Source organism: Dipodomys ordii, unplaced genomic scaffold (assembly GCF_000151885.1).
Source record: "Dipodomys ordii isolate 6190 unplaced genomic scaffold, Dord_2.0 Scaffold21, whole genome shotgun sequence".
NCBI classification, from domain to species: domain Eukaryota; kingdom Metazoa; phylum Chordata; class Mammalia; order Rodentia; family Heteromyidae; genus Dipodomys; species Dipodomys ordii.
The window spans coordinates 12,806,166-12,827,383 of NW_012267237.1; the positions used below are offsets into that span (position 1 = coordinate 12,806,166).

The 21,218-nt window shown below is 33.5% G+C and overlaps 1 protein-coding gene across 3 annotated transcripts in view; it reads right to left on the reverse strand.

The window, feature by feature from the left end:
- Window positions 1-21,218, reverse strand: part of Cdh18 (cadherin 18, type 2) — a 224,413-nt gene that overhangs the window by 70,479 nt on the left and 132,716 nt on the right. For all 3 annotated transcript variants that reach the window (XM_013013850.1, XM_013013851.1, XM_013013852.1), the window contains exon 5: window positions 360-547. In XM_013013850.1, the coding sequence (XP_012869304.1) occupies window positions 360-547 (188 nt within the window). The remainder of the gene's footprint in view (window positions 1-359; window positions 548-21,218) is intronic.

Below are 21,218 nucleotides of genomic sequence, written 5' to 3' on the forward strand. Positions count from 1 at the left end.
AGAACCATTATAGCTTATTTTTGTGACATTTCAATTCTTAAGATTTACATGACATTTGATATACTACCAGAACTGCATATCAGGGAGATTTGAGCAAAGACAAAACAAGTACAATAATAAAGGAACACATTGGTAATGTCTACTGAACCCAATCTTCCCAGTTCAGACATCTTTTTTTTCCTAAAAGTGGATCTGAAGTTTCAGAGACAGCATAAAGAAAATGCAACAACATCTCAACAACAAAGGATGCTATTGTTTTAATGGCCTGAGAAGATGTGATGATTGTATCTTAATAAAATGTCCCATTCCTAGAAGATTGGAGAATTTGGTGAGTCATGAGGATTATTGCTATTATTTACCTTCCTTAAGGAAAGAATTCCTTCCCTAGTGTCTTTGTCCGTGGAGATAGAGAACATGCCGACCCCATCACCGTTTATGATGGAGTATGTCATGTCAGCATTTGAGCCTGTGTCCGCATCGTTGGCTTTGATTTTCCCAACAGCTGAACCCACTTGAGCTGACTCAGGAACATAGAGTTGATAATGTTCTGAAAAACATTGTCATATTTTACTTGGCTAATAATAAAACATTCCTGAAAGCAATCTTACAAGTAAAAATAGATATATACATATTTAGACTCCATAGTCAAATGAACATTGTAGGAAGACATGAAATAAATAGAATTCTTTTCAGATTTTGAAATATCATATACATGTATGTTTATATAAATATTAAGACACCAAACTCGTGAGAAAATACACAGCATCCTAGAATGTGAATTATTTTATCCGTTCGGTGGCATGAAACAACATAGAAATATAGAAGTGAAGTTTATATTTTTAAAGTGAATAAGACTCAGTTAGATAGTTGGGTGTTGGTAACTTAATCCTAGCTACTCAGAAAGCAGTGTTTGGAGTCAGTCTAGATAGCAAAAATCTGAGACTCTTACCTATAATTAACTAGCAAAACACCAGAAGTGGAGATGTAGTTTATGTGCTATAACACTTGCCTGGAAAGAAAATTCTAAGAGACAATGTCCAGGAACTGAGTTGAAGCCTCAGTACAGGCACAAATTATTTTTCTTTCAATTCATCATGGACTAATGTCAGTTCAATGTATTTCTTCATTCAAATAGCCTGTAAAGTTTAAATACACATGTAGGAACTTGGAGTTTAACAGAAAAATAATACTTCAAAATAAAGGTTACCATTTCAAAAAGAGACTTCAATTTAGTAAAATGTATAAAACAGGATATAAAAGACAGTTAACATAATAATATATTTATGATTTGTTTCTCCACTAATGTTTAAAAAGGACTTAATATGGCTCTATAATAATCACAAAAAATTACTAAAATTAAGTGTCACATCAATGACCAAATCAAAGTATCAAGTTAAACACATAGCCACAAGAACTTACATGTTACTTGTCAATTACCAATAGTTTTATGTTTCTTCTATTTCTAAGAGGTGTAAAATTGTCATTTCTATAAATAATATTGTCTAATATACAACAATAACAAGTTTTAATATTTCCTATATGTCCATGTACAGACGAGGAAGAATAAAATTGATGTTTACACATAAATGGAATTTTATCCACATTTTAACATGAGGAGTCTCTGAAATAGACAAGGACAGTAAAATTGATTGTGGGATAGGTAGTGCTTAGGGGAAAGCAGGTAACAAGAGAAGATTGAACAGGGTGAGATGACATTCCAAGGTTTCTACTATGGTCAAGCCCACACAGTTAAAGAACAAGCCAGTGCTTTGTTCTTCTTGGCCATTGTGATTTTTGCTATTTTTTTTTTTTTTGTCGGTTGTGGGGCCTGAACTCTGGGCTTGGGCACTGTCCCCCAGATCTTCAGCTGTAGACCAGCACTCTACCACTTGAGCCTCAGGCCTATTTATGGCTTTTCCTGCTTATGTGGTGCTGAGGAATTGAGCCCAGGGCCTCAGGCATGCAAGGAAAGCGTTTTACCACTGAGCCACCTTCCCAGAGCCATGATTATTGCTTTTATGCTGGTATTTTTTTTTTTTTGAGCTGGGGCATGACTCTAGTTTTAGTGTACTTTGACTGAACTGCAAATAAAGAAAATAAACAATATTGTCATGACTTACTAATCTCAGAACTGAGAAGATGCATTGCCAATCACATAAAAGTACCGTGTATAATTTTTTAAAGAAGGGAGTATATTATTTCATGCATGTACTCTAGGGTTCAACTAACTACCTGAACCAAACCCCAGCCCTGTTGTATTTGATCTAGAATCTCACTAGCTGCCTAAACTAGCATATAAGTCATGGACTACTTTTTACCACCAGTGTGTATTATAGGTATTACAGCAAAACGTCCATATTATAATATGCTTTGAAATAATGAATTTAATTGTAAAGATGTTTAACAATTTGGCTTTTAGCATGGATACATATGAATTAGAATAACTGCTTTCTCTTTCTATGAAAAAAATGCCACTGGAATTTTGGTAGATATCTCACTAAATTTTAAGAATAATCCTACATATAATGTCATATTCAGTGGTGAAAACTGAATTCATTTCCTCTAGGATAAAAAAACAGGAATTGATTCCAGATCCCCACCTATTCTCTTTCACATAGTAGCAGAAGATATAGCAAAAGCAATTTGCCAAATGAAAAGAAATAAGGTGAAAGAAAATGCCCTTGTCTGATATCATATATAGAAAAGGGAAATGAATTAATAAAAAACTATTAAAACTAACAGTAAAAGTGCAGCATATAACTTACACACAGAGAACCATTTGCTTTTAAAAATATTAATAAAAACATGAAAATATTAGAATATCATTGTAATTTGCAATAGCCTCAAAAATAAATATAAGATAAGCATAGAAGCAAAATACTATAAAACCAATATGAAAGAAATTTTGAAAAAACACAAATAAAAATACACTTGATACTTATGTGTTAGAAGTCTAATTTTCTTCTAAAGAGGAAATTATATTTTTAAATGCAAATGTGTAGATACTATGATTTTTCTTTCATGTGTATATGTTTATCTGACATTCTGAAAACCTGTTTCTCAGCTCTCTTCCATAAACATGAAAGACCTTTTCTGATAAATTCCAATCAAGAGAAACTATTACTATTTTTTAGAGCAATGGTGCTTACCAAGTCATTACATGGTAGGCAGAGCATTCTCTTCTCTGGAGCACATTATGCCTTGACCTAAACAGTAGGGTTTCATTAGGTTCTACGTTATTAATAAAAGTTTCCTTTTTTTTTGATACAGTTAACCAATTAGAAAGATCATGTGACTCTGACATTTACAAGACTGCACCTTTCTTCACAGACTTGATGGCTGAAGAGTAGAGAGCTGATTTGTATCCTTTCAAAAACATGTACATTAGACAGAAATAGAACTAGGAAATTAAAAAAAGCAACTATTTGCTGCCAAAGCTGTTATGTGTTAACAGAGGTTATTACAAGCAGACATTTCCAAACTGACATGGAACACAGAAGATTCAGAACTATAGGATTAACACAAATCATTATGATTTAGTGATGGCTTGGATGTTTCTTAGAATTAACATGTATATTGTCATATTACTTGTCCAACAGAAAGTATAAGGATATTATGGAATAAAGTGGTTCAAATCTAAAGTCTTTTAAGCCAGAACCGCTAGAGAAACTAAAGCTTACATGACCAAGTCTACCGAAAACAAAATTTCACACAATCATCATCAAACCTACCCAAAACTTTCTACTAGTTAATCTTGCAATAAGAACACTCATAATCCGAAAAGGGTTTGAAAAGGCAAATTAGTATTCTCTAGAAATATTATAGTAGTAGCATGGTAAATCAGATGTTTTCAGAGCAGATCACAAAAATAGTTTGAGTAAATAAATTTATATATATATATATATACATATATATACATGCACACATACATATATCTCTTAAAATATGTAAGCTGTTTTACAAAACAAAGCTTATCTTCACAAGGTAGAGATCATGTTGGAGGGAAAAATCTGGTATTTCTTTAGAGATTTTAAGAAGAAATTTCTCTATCACTATAGTTCTCTAGGTAACATTGAATATGGTCATATTAATATTTTATGTAGTCTCTACAGATGGGCTAATTTATAAATCATAATTGCAGGTGTAAATTTAGTAGGCAACCTCTAAGGTAGTCCTATAGTAGTCTGTCCCCCCAACTGATATTCAGAAGGATAATCAATCTCCTCATTTTGGATGGTGAAAATATAGATGACTCACTTTGAATGAAATGAGATCGACAAACTATTTGAGCTTCAATCAAGATTAGTCGTGGGGCTTGTGTCACGCCCTGCCCTATGTTGCTCACTGGGGGAAGCTAGGGGCCTTGTTTGGCTCTGTGATATAGTCCTTGTCACAACTGACAGACTGACTGACAACTACCAAAACCCCTGCAGTGAGGAGGAAGCAGACACCATTTCGATTTCTGCAAACAGGAATTTGGTTAAGAACCCAGGAACTGTGGGGCTGGGAAGGTGGCTCAGGGGTAGAGTGCTTGCCTTGCATGCATGAGGCCCTGGGTTCCATTCCTAAGCACCACATAAACAGAAAAACCAAAAGGGTGCTGTGGCTGAAATGGTAGAGTGCTAACCTTGAGCTGAAGAGCTGAGGGACAGCATCCAGACCCCACAACTGACCAGAAAACAACAACAACAAAAACTTACTTTGCATTTCATTTAATGAAAACATTAATAGCACTCAGGGGACTAGAGCAGAAAGACTGCTTCTGATTAGGAATATGATAGTTCCAGGCCAGCAAGGCAAAATGCTAAGGAAAGTTTATTTCTACAAACAAGGCAGTTAGCTTCAAGTGTGTACTAGCTAGCTGAGAGGCTCAGGTATGGAGAGTGTATTCCAGTACAAGCCCCAGACATAAGTATGAAACCCAAATTAAACAATAGTTAAAGCAAAAGTCTTAAAATTAAAAACAAAGCAAAACAAAACTAGCATGAAGATCTTAAGTTTAAATGCCAGGGCTTCCAAAATTTTAAGAATTATTGAAGGATAAAATGGTGTTCTAAATATTTCTTTTCATAATCTAATTATCATCCTTCTGGTCTGCTTCACACATAATGATCATAATCTGGTGGATTCCCTTTAGGGAGGAAGTAACACACAGCAACAGCCCAGGCCCAGTGGGAACAACCAATTTCTGGAGCTGGCTTCTCATTCTTCTGAGTGGCCTTGACTTTCTCTTTACTAAATCAACTCATGTAAACCGTGCTTGCTGTTCCTGACTTACTTGTATATGGTCGGAGAACAAGCACCCACTATCTCATGTCTCATGCATCAAAAGCATTTTAAGGAAATAAATACCTCCTTTTGCTTTACCATGGGTGCATAGACATGCAAATAAGTGGGTAAAGTCACTCATTATTTCCTTACTTTCTGTAGACAGTTACAGGTAAAATTGTGCTACCTCTGGTTCCATGTTGCAAAACTGTCATCTAGCCCTAAGATTAGCAAAAGTAAGTTTGTTTACGTAACTAATTAATTTATTTTGTCTGTTGATCATGGGGCTTGAACTCTGGGCCTGGGCGCTGTCCCTCAGCAATTCAGCTCAAGGCTAGCAATCTACTTGATCCACAGAGCCACTTCTGGTTTTCTGGTGGTTTATTGGAGAAAAGAGTCTCACAGACCTTCCTGTGTAGGCTGGCTTTAAGCCTTGATCCTCGGATATCAGCCTCCTGAGTAGCTAAGATTATAGGCATCAGACACCAGCTCACGGCTAGAAGTTTGTTTAGTTTTAAAGAAACCTATTTGCTGACAGAAATGATCACCATGATCACAGTGTATGCACTGATGAGAACTGTTTTCATTAATGTATGACAGTTGTGTCTTTTCCTTTCAAAACAGATGATGTTTATTATGATAAAATATATGTAATGGATTTTATCTGCCTGACTAAAAAAAATAGTAACAGTTTTCTCATTATAGGCTTTTAGTAGTTGATAGGCCATATGTATCGAATCTTGGCTTCATGTTTGCTAATCAATCAAATATTTCCCTTATTTAAATCTATCAGGGTTTGGAAATTCAGAAGACATTTTGATTTTATTTATGGCTTTCCAATACACAGTTTAAATTATATTTACATGTTCTTATAATAAATATTCAGAACTATTATTTATTTGGAAATATGTGTCAACATTGCTTTAAAAATCTTCTTATTTTGATTTGAAGATTGTTCTTCCTTTGTTTATAAGCTGAATACTTGTGGAAACTCCTCATTCATTTATATTATTTTAATTTAAGCAAAGCAAAGTGCTTTTGCTCAGAATGTTCATAATCTCACCACCAATGTCAATAGCCATAATGAAAGAAGTGTAGTACTCAAAAGTTGCAAATATTTCAATTTATTGATCATGTTTCTTCCTTAGAAAATGAGTCAGTAAGTGAAGCAGAAAGGAGTGAATGTCTATGAATCATGAAGTACTTCAGTTTATTCACAAATTCTCTCTTTGGTCATTTCAGTAAGGATTAAATCTTGTGCATAATAACAGACTAAAACTCTTCCACATTTGTTGCAGACCAAATGAATAATCATATACCATGAATCAGATTAAACATTCTTTACATCTATCTATCTGTCTATCTATCTATCTATCTATCCATCCATCTATCTTTGGTCATTTGTGGGACTTGAACTCTGGTCTGGTCACTATCCCTGAGCTCTTCAGCTCCTTACCTCAAGGTTCAAGGCTAGCACTTGAGCCATAGCGCCACTTCCAGTTTTCTGGTAGTTAATTGGAGATCAGAGTCTCACAGACATAACTGCTTGGGCTGGCTTTCAACCGTGATCCTCAGATCTCAGTGTCCTGAGTAGCTAGAATTATAAGCATGAGCCACCAGTGCCTGGCTTTTCACAGTAATATTTTTGCTTTATTTTTATATCTTACCTGGAGCCATCTAGGTGTATATCCAAACCTACAGAGTTAATTTTGCTCTTTCAGTTTTGTCAGATATCTCCCTAGAATTTGGTACTGGCTGTTATTTCTACTAGAAATCATAGTTCCATGAGTTGGTAGATTATAATCTTTGTTCCTACTGAAGCCTATAAATATATGGTTTCAAAATTAATAATAGATACAATTTCCTGAATGCTGGTTAATTTTTTATTTTTTTATTTTTATTTTTTGGTGCCAGCCCTAGATCTTGAACTCATGGCATGAGCACTGTCCTTGAGCTTCTTTTTTTTTTATTGTGAAAATACCATACAAAGGGGTTACAATTACATGGACAAGATAATGAGTACATTTCTTATCAAGCATTGTTGCCTCCTCCTTTGTTTCCTCTTATCAGCCCTGCCCTCCTATCTTCCCTCCTCCAGCCCACCCCTCAAAGTTGTAAACTTCATTTCTCAAGAAAACATCTTTAACTTCTCATTGTTGCCGTGGGTCCACCTGTATCCCTATTTAAACAATTTGTTTTTCCCCTTCCCCTCCACAAATTATACCAACATCGAATACAGTGAAAGCAGGGGTTAAAGCATGGGGGAGAGACACACAAAACACAAAGAGATCATCTTATAAATATCTTAGAAACAACCGCATGAAAGCAAAAAACATTTGAATACTTACTTTGGAGTTCATTTCACCTAACATCAACTTATCTGATTTTTCCTACTTGTCTCAGACATATACTAGCAAATAAGGGAAACCATGGGACCTATGTTTCTTTGGGCCTGGTTTCCTTCACTTAATATAATTTTTCTAAGTCTTTCCATTTCCTAACACATGGGGCAATGTCATTCTCTCTGATGGAGGCATAGAATTCCATTGAGTATATATACCACATTTTCTTGATCCATTCATCTACTGAGGGGCATCTGGGTTGGTTCCATGTCTTGGCTATGGTAAAAAATGCTGCAATAAACATAGTTGTTCTGGTAGCTTTAGTATGGTCTTGAGAACTTCCCAAAAATGCAAAAAGATAGGCCTATTCAGATACAAGAAGCTTTTATAATCCTTGAGCTTCTTTGTTCAAGGATAGTGCTCTACCACTTGAACAGCAGCTCTACTTCTGGTTTTTGTTTGTTTGTTTGTTTATTTTAAGTGGTTAATTGGCAATTACAGTCCCTTCCCTGCCAGGGCTGGCTTAGAACCAAGATCCTCAGAGTGCAGCCTCCTGAGTAGCTAGGATTATAGGCATGAACCACTAGCACCTTGCTGTTGAATCAATGTTGGCCACCTACAATTTCACCCACAATTTGGAATACTTAAAATGAAAAAGTGAGAAGTAAAATATTTTTAAGTTGACAATGAAGGACAGTATAAGTACAACAAACCCAATGTGAAGGTTTAGCTTCTTAGGATTTTTCTCTATGAACTCCTAAGTGAAAACTAAAACAAAGCCAAAACAGGAAATAAAGAAATCTTAATGGTTATTCATTAAACGTATCTGTCCTCTCTTCTCTATACTCAGGTTTTATATATAAAGTTGAAAAAATATTTGAACTAATAAAATTAATATTGTTAAAAATACGTCTACTAGTGCAAATAAAAGTGCACAGATAGTGTTTTTTCAACTACAGAAGTTAAAAAGAGAAACTAATTGCAACAGAGTCATTAAAACTTAAGACATTATGTCGAAAAACGAAATTTACAACGTTGGAGTTGTGGAGGATCGGGAGCAGGGAGGTGAGGGGAATATGGGAAGGGATGGGAATGGGAAACAAAGAGGAGACAACATGCTTGATAAGAAATGTATTCGTTATCTTGCCCATGTAATTAATTGTAACTCCTCTGTACGGTATTCTCACAATAAAAAAGTGTTTAAAAAAACTTGGGGGTTTCAACATCTTGAGAGTTTCTAAGAGTCTCAGATAAAGTGCTAAATTTGACTTTACAACAGTCACTTGGTTTCATATGAAAGAATGTAGACATTCCCAGTGTGGCCCCGGTATTTTCAGTGTCAGACAACAGGGGGCGGTAGAGCACCCCTGCATCCTGGCAGGTCTTTGGCTTCCTAATTGATAGGGTGGTTTTACTGGAAACAATAAGGTTCTGAAAGGCTTCAGTTAGTTCCAGCTAAGGTCTCTTGAGGTAATTTATGTCTATTGAACTAGTTCTTTTCTGAAACACAGAGATCAATGTTCAGGTCACTAAGAGTTGTTTCTCCTCATTCTTCTAAATTAAATTCTTTTTTTCCTGTTAGACAACTAATTGTTTTCACAGTAAAATGCCAATAATTTGGGTATTTGAATTTATTTTCTTGTCCCTTCGCTCCAAAGCAGGTGAAACAGGTAATTTTTATGAAGTTTGATTACCTCTTGTCACGTATTAGATTCTTTCATGGAAGAATTGAAAAATCAAGTGATTGAAAAGAAATTGTACACGTCACAAGTCTAGTCTATTATCTACAGCATTTTGGCATATTAAATTATTTGTAATGACTACTTTTTTTCTTATCTGGAATAATTAAGTATACTAGAAGTATAGAAGATTTCACTGCTAAAAAATAAAGACTTGATTTACAAAAATGGCTGACCAGGTAGCTCCAAGTCATCATTTAACCATGGGGCCACTAGAAAACATGTTGAAAGCTGTTTACCTACCATAGAGAAGCTCTGATAAATAGTCACACATCCAGGGAAATTAGAAAAATGCTCAACTGAGGAAGAACCACATTAAAAATTGTGTTTGTAACGTTTGTACTTGCTTTGGGCTCATTGTATCTGTAGTACAGAGGTCTCCGTCTACAGTAAAGGGATTCTAGTTCCACATTTTCTCCATGAAAAGATCCACAATTTCTAATACCATTTGTTAGGTGGCCAAGCTTAAAACAAGACTGTTGACTTATACCTGGATTAATTTAAAAAATACTACATTGCAAAAATCATGCCTTCAGTGGAGACTCAGTGGTTTTGCTAAGGAAAGATCTGGCCTTGGTATTCATGACTACTGACTGCTTACAGTAAGAGGTGGCTGTGGAAGTGTCGTCAATAAGATCCACTGAAGTTTGCTCTCTCCAGGAAGGGTTCTTTGGGAACATGGGAGACTGTTGGAGTTCAATTAATCCCATATGGGAGTCACTTCTCTGAACTCTGTCTCTGTTTTACCTGTGAAGCTTACATAGGGTTCCAAAACCTTTGATATAATTTTACTCCCATTCATGGCATCTCTATCAGGAGTCTATTTCAATAAATCACTTTCAATTCTTGTTTAGGAGAAACAATACAAAAAGGGACTAAAATGTGATTTAAGAGGTTGAATGTCTGCCTAGCAAATATAAAGTATTGTGTTCAAATCTTAACATTGCCAACCAACAAAATATGATAAGCAAAACACCTAAACCAATTTGTAATAACTAGTATATGTCTGAGACAAGCAGAAAATGTCAGATAAGTTGATGTTAGGTAAAATGAACCCCAAGGTAAGTATTCAAATATTTTTTTTTCTTTCTTGAGATTGTTTCAAAATATTTATAAGATGATTTCTTTGTTACTTTGTATGTCCCTCTCCCATGGTATAACCCCTGCTTTCACTGTATTTGATGTTGATATAATTTGTGGAGGGGAAGGGGAAAAACAAATCATTTAAATAGGGATACAGGTGGACCCATTGCAGCAATGTTATGTTGAAAAACGAACTTTACAACTTTGGGGGGAGAGGAGGGTTGGGTGGGGAGCGGGGAGAAAGATGGGAAGGGATGGGAAGGGGAAACAAAGGAGAAGGCTACAATGCTTGATAAGAAATGTACTCATTATCTTGTCCATGTAATTGTAACGCCTATGTACAGTATTTTCACAATTAAAAAAAATTCAGGATAAATCTAATGAGGAGATATAAGACTATATGACCAAATATTGCTAGGGAAAAACTGAGACGAACAGAAAGACACTTAAGAAAGGATGATAAAATCAAAATTATTCAATTAGAAATAAAAAAAAGTTTTAAAGAAACATTTCTACAGAGGAGATATGCAATCAGTAAAGGACAAGCCATTATGAGGAAAGTTGGTGATTATATAGAAAATTTGGAATCTTTGTTCACAATTAGTGATGTACTCAGAAACATCAAGAGAAGTGAATCAAGCAAGACTGTATACACTCATCTTTGCAGCTACATTTTAATGATACTTGAAAGAATCAGCTCAAATATCCAGGCAAAAATAATTGATAGAGAAAATGCAGTCTCTGTTTGTCTATCTATTCACAATCCGTCTATCATCTATGTATGTGTATATAAATATATATTTCTATGTATATACATATATATTTATGTATCTGTTATCTATCTATCTATCTATCCATCTATCTTTATCTATCATCTTTCCAGTTTTATTTACTACAGAGTACAATACATTAATATGACACATTAAATAATACTAAAAAATGAACCAAATTCTGATCAATAGTACAACATATATGAACTTTGCAACATTATATTGACATAAACTAGACAGAAAAGAAAAAATATGATATAAATTTTCTTTATCTAGAATGGGCAAATTCTAACAAGCAGACATCTGACTAACAGTTATCAGAGAATGAGGCAAGGGAAATGATGAGCTAGAGTTGAGCAGCTAGAATTTCAGTTGGATAATATTGGATAGAAGTGGCATTTACATGACAGAGTATTGATTCTGAACCATGTTTTATGATCGCTAAAACAGTGCTTATTTGGATATGAAACTTTCACCTCAACAAACACAAAATAGAATCAAGTTCATCAACTATTGCTTGAACTTTGCATCATATTTTAAAAAGAGAAGAAATACAGTGAAGAAGCTTGATTTAAATTGGCAAGAAAGATCTGATTTCAACAATTAAGTAATATCTTATGACAAAAGAAACTATATTCAAAATGTTACTTTTCCTTACAATCCATGAAGCTTAGATAAGAAGTAAGACAATGAATTTTTTTTAGTTAGGTGCCTAAATCTTTGTAATGTAATAAAAAAAATCCATTTATATTTTGAAAATATGTGATACAAATATTCCTCATTTGTATTCTGCCTTTTTAACACATTTTTTCTAATGACTTCAAAAGCTGCTACATTCATATACTATATTCATGCAAATCTCATTATTTCTTGTTTCTAAATCTCATTATTTTTGTTTCTAAATATGCTATATCTTTATACTACATGAGATTGTCTTTCACCTGGTATTTTAGACTGCACTAAATGCCAGTGATTATCTGAAGTACATTTTTAAAAGGGACAATGGATGAAACTAACAGAACTGCTATTCACATATTGCATCTTGTCCATGTTAATATACTTATTTCCTCCAGGAGAATATTGATTCTAATCTTTTCTAAAAGATCTTGTTTTTACTTCAGTGTATTTAATAAGAATACAATAAGTTACTCCCTCAGATTAAAACCAACATTCTTTGCTACAAAGGGAAAAAAAAACAATAGTCATTAAATTCTTGCAAATTATTTAATATTTATGTCATATGAATAATATGCAGTTAAAAAAGTAAGAAATTATGCAGGTGTGTGTGTGGTGTATAGATGCTTCTATGGGAAAAGTGATTGGACATATAAATAAATATTTTCTGACATCTGAATTTCAGTAGTCTGCCTGTCTTCATTTTATTTTCTAGTGGTTCCTTTATTATTAATAAACATTAACTATAGGTAGGGATCTCATTGTAATATTTCATATAGGCACATAATATATTTTAATCAAAGTCACTTCTTTAAATTACTATTTCTTGTTATCCATAACTCTTTCACTTAACATGATGATGTCCAATTTTGCCTATTTTCCTCTAATGAGATATTTTATTCTTTATAACTGGATGACTCCTAGTGTCTGTCTTTCTATCTATCCAATCTCATTTCCTGCCTAGGCTGGATTTGAACCATAATTCTTATACCTCAGCCTCCTGAGTAGCTAGAATTACAGGTAGGAGTCACTGCCAACCAGCTAATAGATACACTTTTAAATGTGTAGTCCTAAACAAAGGAGGAGGTAACAATGCTCTATAGGAAATGAACTCATTACCTTGCTCATGTAACTTTAACCCCTCTGTACAGTACCTTTACAAGAAAAATGTATATACAAAAAACTGTGTAGTCCTATAGGAAAGAGCCCAAGAAGAAATAATTAAGCTTATGAAGACAAAGTTGTCATAATAGCTAAAATTTGAGAAGAAAAGTTCAGAGAAAATTAAATTTTGGAAAGAAAGAGAGAAAAACAGAAAGGAAAGAAGGAAGGAAGGAAGGAAGGAAGGAAGGAAGGAAGGAAGGAAGGAAGGAAGGAAGGAAGGGAAAGAAAGAAAGAAAGAGAGAGAAAGAAAGAAAGAAAGAAACTAAATGAAACCAAATCTCTGAATGCATTAATTTCTGTCTTTTATTTATTTATTTTGGTCCTGGGTCTTGAACTCTGGGCCTGGGTGCTGTCCCTGTGCTCTTCAGCTCAAGGCAAGAACTCTACTGCTGGAGCCATAGAGCCACTTCTGGTTTTCTGGTGGTTTATTGGAAATAAGAGTCTCATAGACTTTCCTGCTCTGGCTGGCTTTGAACTGTGATCCTCAGATCTCTGATCTCAGCCTCCTGAGTAGCGAGGATTACAGGCATGAGCCACTGGCACCTGGCTAATTTCTGTCATTTGTAACTCACATTTTAAACTGGTACATTGGAGACTTCCATGACAATTCCTAAATATTAAAAATAACCAAAACCCAACTGGAAACAATCAGGAGCAGGACCCAGGCATTATTTTTTATTTATTCATAGAGAAAGTAATTGCAGTGTATATGATTTCTTTTCTTAAATAGTGAAAAAGATGAATTTCATCATGCACAATAACGTTCATTGAAACAAAGAGGAGGCAACAATGCTTGATAAGAAATGTACCTCTGCATGGTATTCTCACAATAAAAATATGCAACCCCTCCAAAAAAAACAAAAAAATAATCTTTATTGAATAAATCAAGTGCAAATTATAGAGCTGAAATTTTCATGGTGGTTTGCACTTAATTTCACAGATGAGGTTAATTGAATGACACACATGGTCTAAAAGTTGTCTGACCTACAAAGTATAGTCAGCAAACAATATTCAGGTTAAAAATATTGATTAGAAAAGATAATTACATGAAAAGAAGAACAATAGACTAATGGTAATATGGAAATGCCCAGCAGGCAGTCTTTGCAAAATTAATAAGCAAAAAGCTAGAAAACTAGGTAGATTAAATACATGAATAAGTTCTAAATAAGAGTGTTCCCAAACTAATGAACTATAACTAAAATGAAGGGTGGTAACAGTGTTCAACAAGAAATGTACTTACTACCTTTCTAACTAACCCTGTAATCATCTTTTAAAAATTATTTATTGTTATGATGCTGTACAGAGGGGTTACAGTTACATGAGTAAGGCAATGAATACATTACTGGTCCATCATGGTTACCTCATTGTTTCCTCTTCCCTTCCTTGATGTTGTCCCGCTATCCCTTCCCTCCCCCACTTCCCACATCCTACCCCAGCTCTCCCTTCCCCCACTTGCTGCACCGAGTTGTAAAATGCTTTTCCAATACACTGCCTGTGGGTATCCTGTTGCACTAGGTTATCCTGTGTCTTTGTTTCAGCGTTTGGTTATTCCCCTTCTTCTCCCAAGATGAGAAATAAGTATATACAAGATTCGGGTATCAAAATTGAGTACAGTGGCAACAGGGGATATGCCATAGGGAAAAGAACATACAAAGGAAACAACAGCAACAAAAGTAAAACCACATGGTACATTAAAAAATAAGAATAAAGACATGGGATCTATGTTTCTTTGTCTTTATTCTTATTATTTTAAATGTACCATGTGATTTTATTTTTGTTGTTGTTGTTTCCTTTGTATAATCCCTGTTTTCACTGTGTTTGATATTGGTATAATTTGTGGAGGGGAAGGGAAAAAACAAATTGTTTAAATAGGGATACAGGTGGACCCATTGCAACAATGAGATGTACAAGATGCTATGTCAAAAAAGGAACTTTACAACTTTGGGGGGGGAAGGCGGGATGGGAAGGGGAAGGAAGAGGCAACAATGCTTGATAAGAAATGTACTCATTACCTTGCTCATGTAATTGTAACCCTTCTGTACGGTATTTTCACAATTAAAAAAAAAGAATAAAGACAGACCTCTTGTGTCCATATCTTGGGGTTCATTTCACTTAGTATCATCTTGTATGCTCATTTGTACATGGTTTTTGAGCTTTTCAGCTAATCTGATAAGATTATCCTATGTGTATATTGATTATTGCAAATAAGGGAAACCATGGGACCTAGATTTCTTTGGGACTGTGTAGCTTCACTTAATATGATTTTTTCCCAAGTCTTTCCATTTTCTAACTCTCCAACCAAACGACATGGAATCTAGTTGGATCACAAAACAGGATCTGTCTATAAGCTGTCTTTAAGAGACACACCTTCCCCACAAAAACAAACATGAGCTGAGAGTGAAAGGCTGGAGAAAAATCTACCAAGCTGGAGCAGCAATCCGAATTTCAGAAAAAGTAGACTTCAAATTAAAATTAGTGAGAAGAGATAAAGATTACAGCATCTTGACAATAAAGTCAAATTAAAAATAAAATCATTGAAATTAAAAACAATATTTTAAACTATAAAAATATTTTTTAAAGTTAATGCCAATGTTCCCCTTAGTTAAACTGTAGATAACAAGACAAAATGGATTGTTTAAAAGAAAATAGATTCATAGACTACAATAAAACAATCAAGAGTAACTTAATATTAGGACAGATTTGAATTTTCAACAGAAAAGGAAAATAAACAGAAAAATTACATGAGTAATTACTGAAACAGGGAAAGGACTTCAAAGAAGAATTTTATGCAGAATAGAAGTATTCACTTAAAGTGAAGGCACAATAATGTTTATGGACAAAAATAAATGAATTATGTAACAATTAGTACAAAAGGGGGAAAGACACAATTTTATTAAGTATTCTTTCAGATAAAAATGATTCAAGACAAAAGTGTAGAAAATAAAGAAGTAAATGGCTCTGTATTGATAACTTATTGTTGACTTTTAAATTACTTATGAGTAAGTAATTGTCTTACTACTTCATTTCACTATTTAAAATAACAAAACTCCAAGAAATGTACAATGTTCAATATCTTTAAAATTCCATTACTGTGTAAGCAACAAGACTCATACCAAAGGTAATCACTAAAGCAAAAGAAGAAAACTAAAATATAGTACTCAATGAAATGAAACACACAAAGAATGTGAAAAAGGAGAAAAGGCAGGAAATTTGAAACAAAAGGATAACATTCTTTAAATATATCATGATTAATAAATCACATGTAGTTAAAATAATCAAATTGTGAAGTAATTTAAAATCAAATAAAACAGAAAAGTAAAACTCATGAATTAAAAATAAGTATTTAAAAGCAAAATGATAGAGAACAATATAAGAAACACATTTTAAGCAAAAGGAACAAAAATAAACCTCTGATATTACCATAGTGAATATGCCGAACACTATGACCCACACAATATTAAAAATTGCACAATAGCCGGGCTCTGGTGGCTCATGCCTGTAATCCTAGCTACTCCGGAGGCTGAGATCTGAGAATTGGGGTTCAAAGCCAGCCTGGGCAGGAAAATCCATGAAACTCTTATCTTCAATAAACCACAAGGAAACTGGAAGTGGTGCTGTAGCTCAAGTGGTAGAGTGCTAGCTTTGAGCTAAAGAGCTGAGGGACAGCTACCAGGTCCAGAGTTCAAGCCCCAAGACTGACAAAAATAAATAAAATCGCACAATAAAAAATTTTAATGCAAAAAATACCAAAGGTTTCCATTTTTGTACCTGCTTTTTCTGGTTTCAAATTGATTCTAAGCAAAATAATTCAAAAAAAAATAAGAATTACCCAATAAGAGAAATTAATAAATAGCCTTGTAAAGATTAGACAAAAATATTCTAAGTACATAGAAAATTATAATGGCGATTGATTTATTAGATACTAACTGATTTTTTAAGCTTTTAAGATCATTTACAAAATTAACTACCTCCTGCATTAAAAAATCCTCAGCAATTTCCAAAATATATTGTGAACATAGTAGAACACTTAGGTATATCTCATAAAACAATCTAAATGGATATCAATTCTTTCATAATTCAAAAACATACTTCATATCTTAATAATAAGAGATGTTTCTTTTCATTAATATTTATTCAAATTGATTAAACATCTTTGATGTTTAGATAATTCAGTCAGAAATGCTGCCAGTATTCAAGTCTGTGGACTCAAAACCTCCAATATTAAATGCTATCAATTGTGGGTCACAAGTGCACTTAAGTTGTTGATTGACTTCAAATTTTTTCAAGCATTTTATGTGCTTGGCAAAGTTTTGTTAGATAATCAAAGTTCCCACTGTTTTATTTTGTGTGATTATTTGGCATGTAGTTATTCTTTCTCCAACTAAATTATTTATGAGGGAATTTCTAAGAGTACAATTCCTTCTATTAAGAATGCAGAAGGTCTGCTTTGCAAAGCTTCATGCCAGACGTTGAATTTTACATGGGTATGCTTTATGCAGAATAATAAATATCAGTGACTCCTCTTCTTTCCTAAGAATAATTTAGCTTACTACCCTAACCCATTCCAACACTGTTAGAAGCAGAACAGGAAATGAAAAGAATTTCAAGAAGCTGAGTAGATTACCTCAATAAAAAAGACTTCTATGGAAAAGGTTTTACATTTTGAATTATCGTTATTTTTTATCTCAAGGAGAATTGGTCACCACTTGCATATATTAAGAACTAGATGGACTGATTTCATTTCAATGTGAATCTTACAAGGGGCTCCTGTTCTTAAAATTCTACAATTCAAATATGGGCATTGACTTGAAAGGAGCAGTGACCATGCTTTATGTTGTTAGGTAGGCATGCTTGTCTCTATTCTCCTTTCCTTGGGCATCTTCCTGATAAGGATAGGGATTTGAGTTCTTTGAGGTCATTTGCTTTCCTTGCATCCTAAGCCACTGAGACTATGATTCCCAAAGGAAGACACTGAAAAGTCCCTTAACCAATTTAGCTCACTCTCACTCCCATAAACATACACCAGGCTTATTTATCTTAACACCAAATTGTAAGGAATCAGAAGATATCAAAAGAAAATATACTATCTCAGGTTCTTTGAAAAGGATTTAAAAATTTTTTTTTGTGACAAACATTGAAAGCAGAGGTGACTAGAATGAAGGTGTAAAAAAGAATTTTCTCTGACACACAAAGAAAGAAAAGAAACACAGTTTTGAAAAACCTCACAACTTAAGAGAAATGGATTTGACAAATGAATATGATTTTTAAGTAATTTGAATTATTTATGAATTTATACATGTCCTGTTCTTTGTGAATTCAAATCCTCATAAAAAGTTAAAAGCATTTTTTGCACTATGAAAGTTGTTATTGGATGAGTTACAATACATAGAGTGAAACTAAAGGACACTTTTCAGTGGGCTAATTTTTTTCTCAGTGACACCAAATTAGCATCTTGTTTTATGTAATGAAGTCCAAATAAAATATATCTTTTTAACAAGGCATATATTGAAAGGTTCTGAGTATGTCCTGCCTCCATTTCAAAACTGATTTTTTCTGTAGGTGTGGCAAGATCTTCCTCTGTGAATTGTATTCTACAGTAAAATTTCACTCAGTTAGTTGTTTCCTGTTTGTTTGTCAGATAGAGTAATTATTTTCATTGTGGACTGATGTTTACACTACATCACTGTTATTCATCTAAATAACACAATGAGGAATACATACATATGCTATATCATCCATATGGATAATATTTAATAAACCACATAAGTAAAATTTGTAATTATTTGTAATTCTCTATAATAGATATTAATGAGTTTATATAGGTCAAAGGTATTTCAAAGAAATAAGGAGAGAAAATGAAAATTGGTGACAAATGAGCACTTCATTGGCCCTTTTGTATTGTATGTAACAACATGTGTACAACTTCAGTGTGTGTCTACCATAAGAACTTTGGCATTACTATATATTTAAAAACCATTATGGTGTTCAGTCCTTGGGTAGCTTAAGTGGTGAGTACTTGCCTGGCTAGCATGAATCCTGACAATGAATGATCTCTACAAACATGTATATACTTATGGTAGAATCCACTTTCAAATATATCGGCAATTTAGTGTTATATGTATGTATGTAAGAATTGTTAGTCTTTGTTTTTAATTGATATGATATTGTATAATGGGTATAAAGCCTCAATACATATACACATGCACCGAGAAACAAAACATAATATGTTGCAGATGAAGTTGTATTCAACTTATAAAGGAGACTGAAAATATGTCAGATTTAAGAAAAATGGGTAGAGCTAGATAATCCATATTAAGAGAAATAAACTGCACTAGAGTTAACAGAAATATCCTATATTTTCTATCACATGTAATTTGGAAAATATTTGTTACAAATAAAGATAATGGGAAAACAAAATGGAATGGTTCTTTTGGTTTTACAATGGGTGGAGGGTAAAAAGAAAAGAGTGAAAAGGAAGTTTGAATATCATTAAATTACTTTATATGAATAGATGAAAAATTGAATAAGGAAACTTGTTAACATTTGTTTAATAAAGTAAAGAAGAAAAGTAATAAAGAGCAATAAAGGGATGAACTTGATCAAAGTACATTGTATGCATTCATGGAAGTAACACATGTATTAAAAAAAAGGAGAATCTAGAACAAATTTTGATTTCAATCGCCTCGTGCTATGAGCTAATGCTCTTGTTTTTATAGCAACATATGTGTATGTAGATATTATGTTGTTTAAGTGATATATAAAAATAAATTGTCATATATAAAATGTTTTGAAATTTTACTATATGGTTAAATAGAACAGACTCATTGATTATCTATAATTTTCTTTCAGATATGCTTACTTCATAATGCAAAGGCCACACAAATAGACCAGTTAACATAACTTTCTTTCTAGCATCAAGATTTTAAAGTGCTTTTTTATGCACCCATAAATTTCACTGGTCTTCAATAATGGTCTTTTAAAGCATGATAGTTTGACAGAGTATTTAAATTTAACTAACTCAGTCATTCATGTAATAATCATTTGTCTAAGACTGGCCACTGGGCTGATCAGTTAGCATAACAAAGACTGTTTAAATGCCATTCTGTATTGGAAGCTATCCCAGTAGTAAAGGAGGGAAAGGAGACTGAAAAGTGCTATTAAAAGAAGAAAATGCTAATTTTTTTAAAAGCCATTTCAGAGGAAAGTGTAGAATAGACATTATACAATAGACCCACACAATTTCTAGTTTAAAGAAGGATGTGCGAAGCACTGGGAGTTTCCCATCAGAGCTAGACCTAGACGTAATTTCAGAAGAAATGTACTCATTACCTGACTTATGTAACTATAAACCCTCTGTACATCACCTTTACAAGAAAACTTAAATTAAAAATATAATCTTGGGAAAAAGCTTTTCATATAGACTTGGAAAGAACTTCCATTGCTATACTATGCTGTCTGTTCAATAACAGTTTTTCACTATCATTTGTAAGTTGACAACTATGTCAAGCCTCTATTGGATTGTTTTCTGTAATTGAATGTTATCATTCTTAGATAAAATGCCATACACAGTACTTTCCCTATCCCTCCCATATGTCATATTTCAACTCAATATTCAGAGGACATCTTGGTTCAATATTCTGAGGACGTCATAATCACCCTCTCTTTCCAAATTCACAGAGTTAATACTTCCCCTGATTCCCTGAAATACCTTTTACAGTATGGTCTCTGAGTTCTAGAATCACAATGTATTGTGAAATTCCATCTTATTAAAATAGTTATAACCTGCTTTTAATTGATACATGTGTGCACCCACCTGTAGTCATGTATGACATGGGATCAAAAACAAATCTTTAGACATAGAATATGGCCCAAATCAGAATGATTTGTTTGAATAAAGTGTCCATATCAAACCAAATTAAAATAATCTCCATGATTGCTTTAAGTACTACATAACCACTTTACGAAGTAGGACTGCTGCATCATTTATACTATTTAGCAGATGACAACAGAAATCCCTAGTTTAAGCACAAGATTAGTCATGTCTCAGGTTTAGGAGACAAATATATCAGCATTTCTTTTTTTTTTAATTTAATTTAATTTTATTTGTGAACACACTGTACAGAGGGGTTACAATTACATGGGCAGGATAATGCGTACATTTCTTACCAAGCATTGCA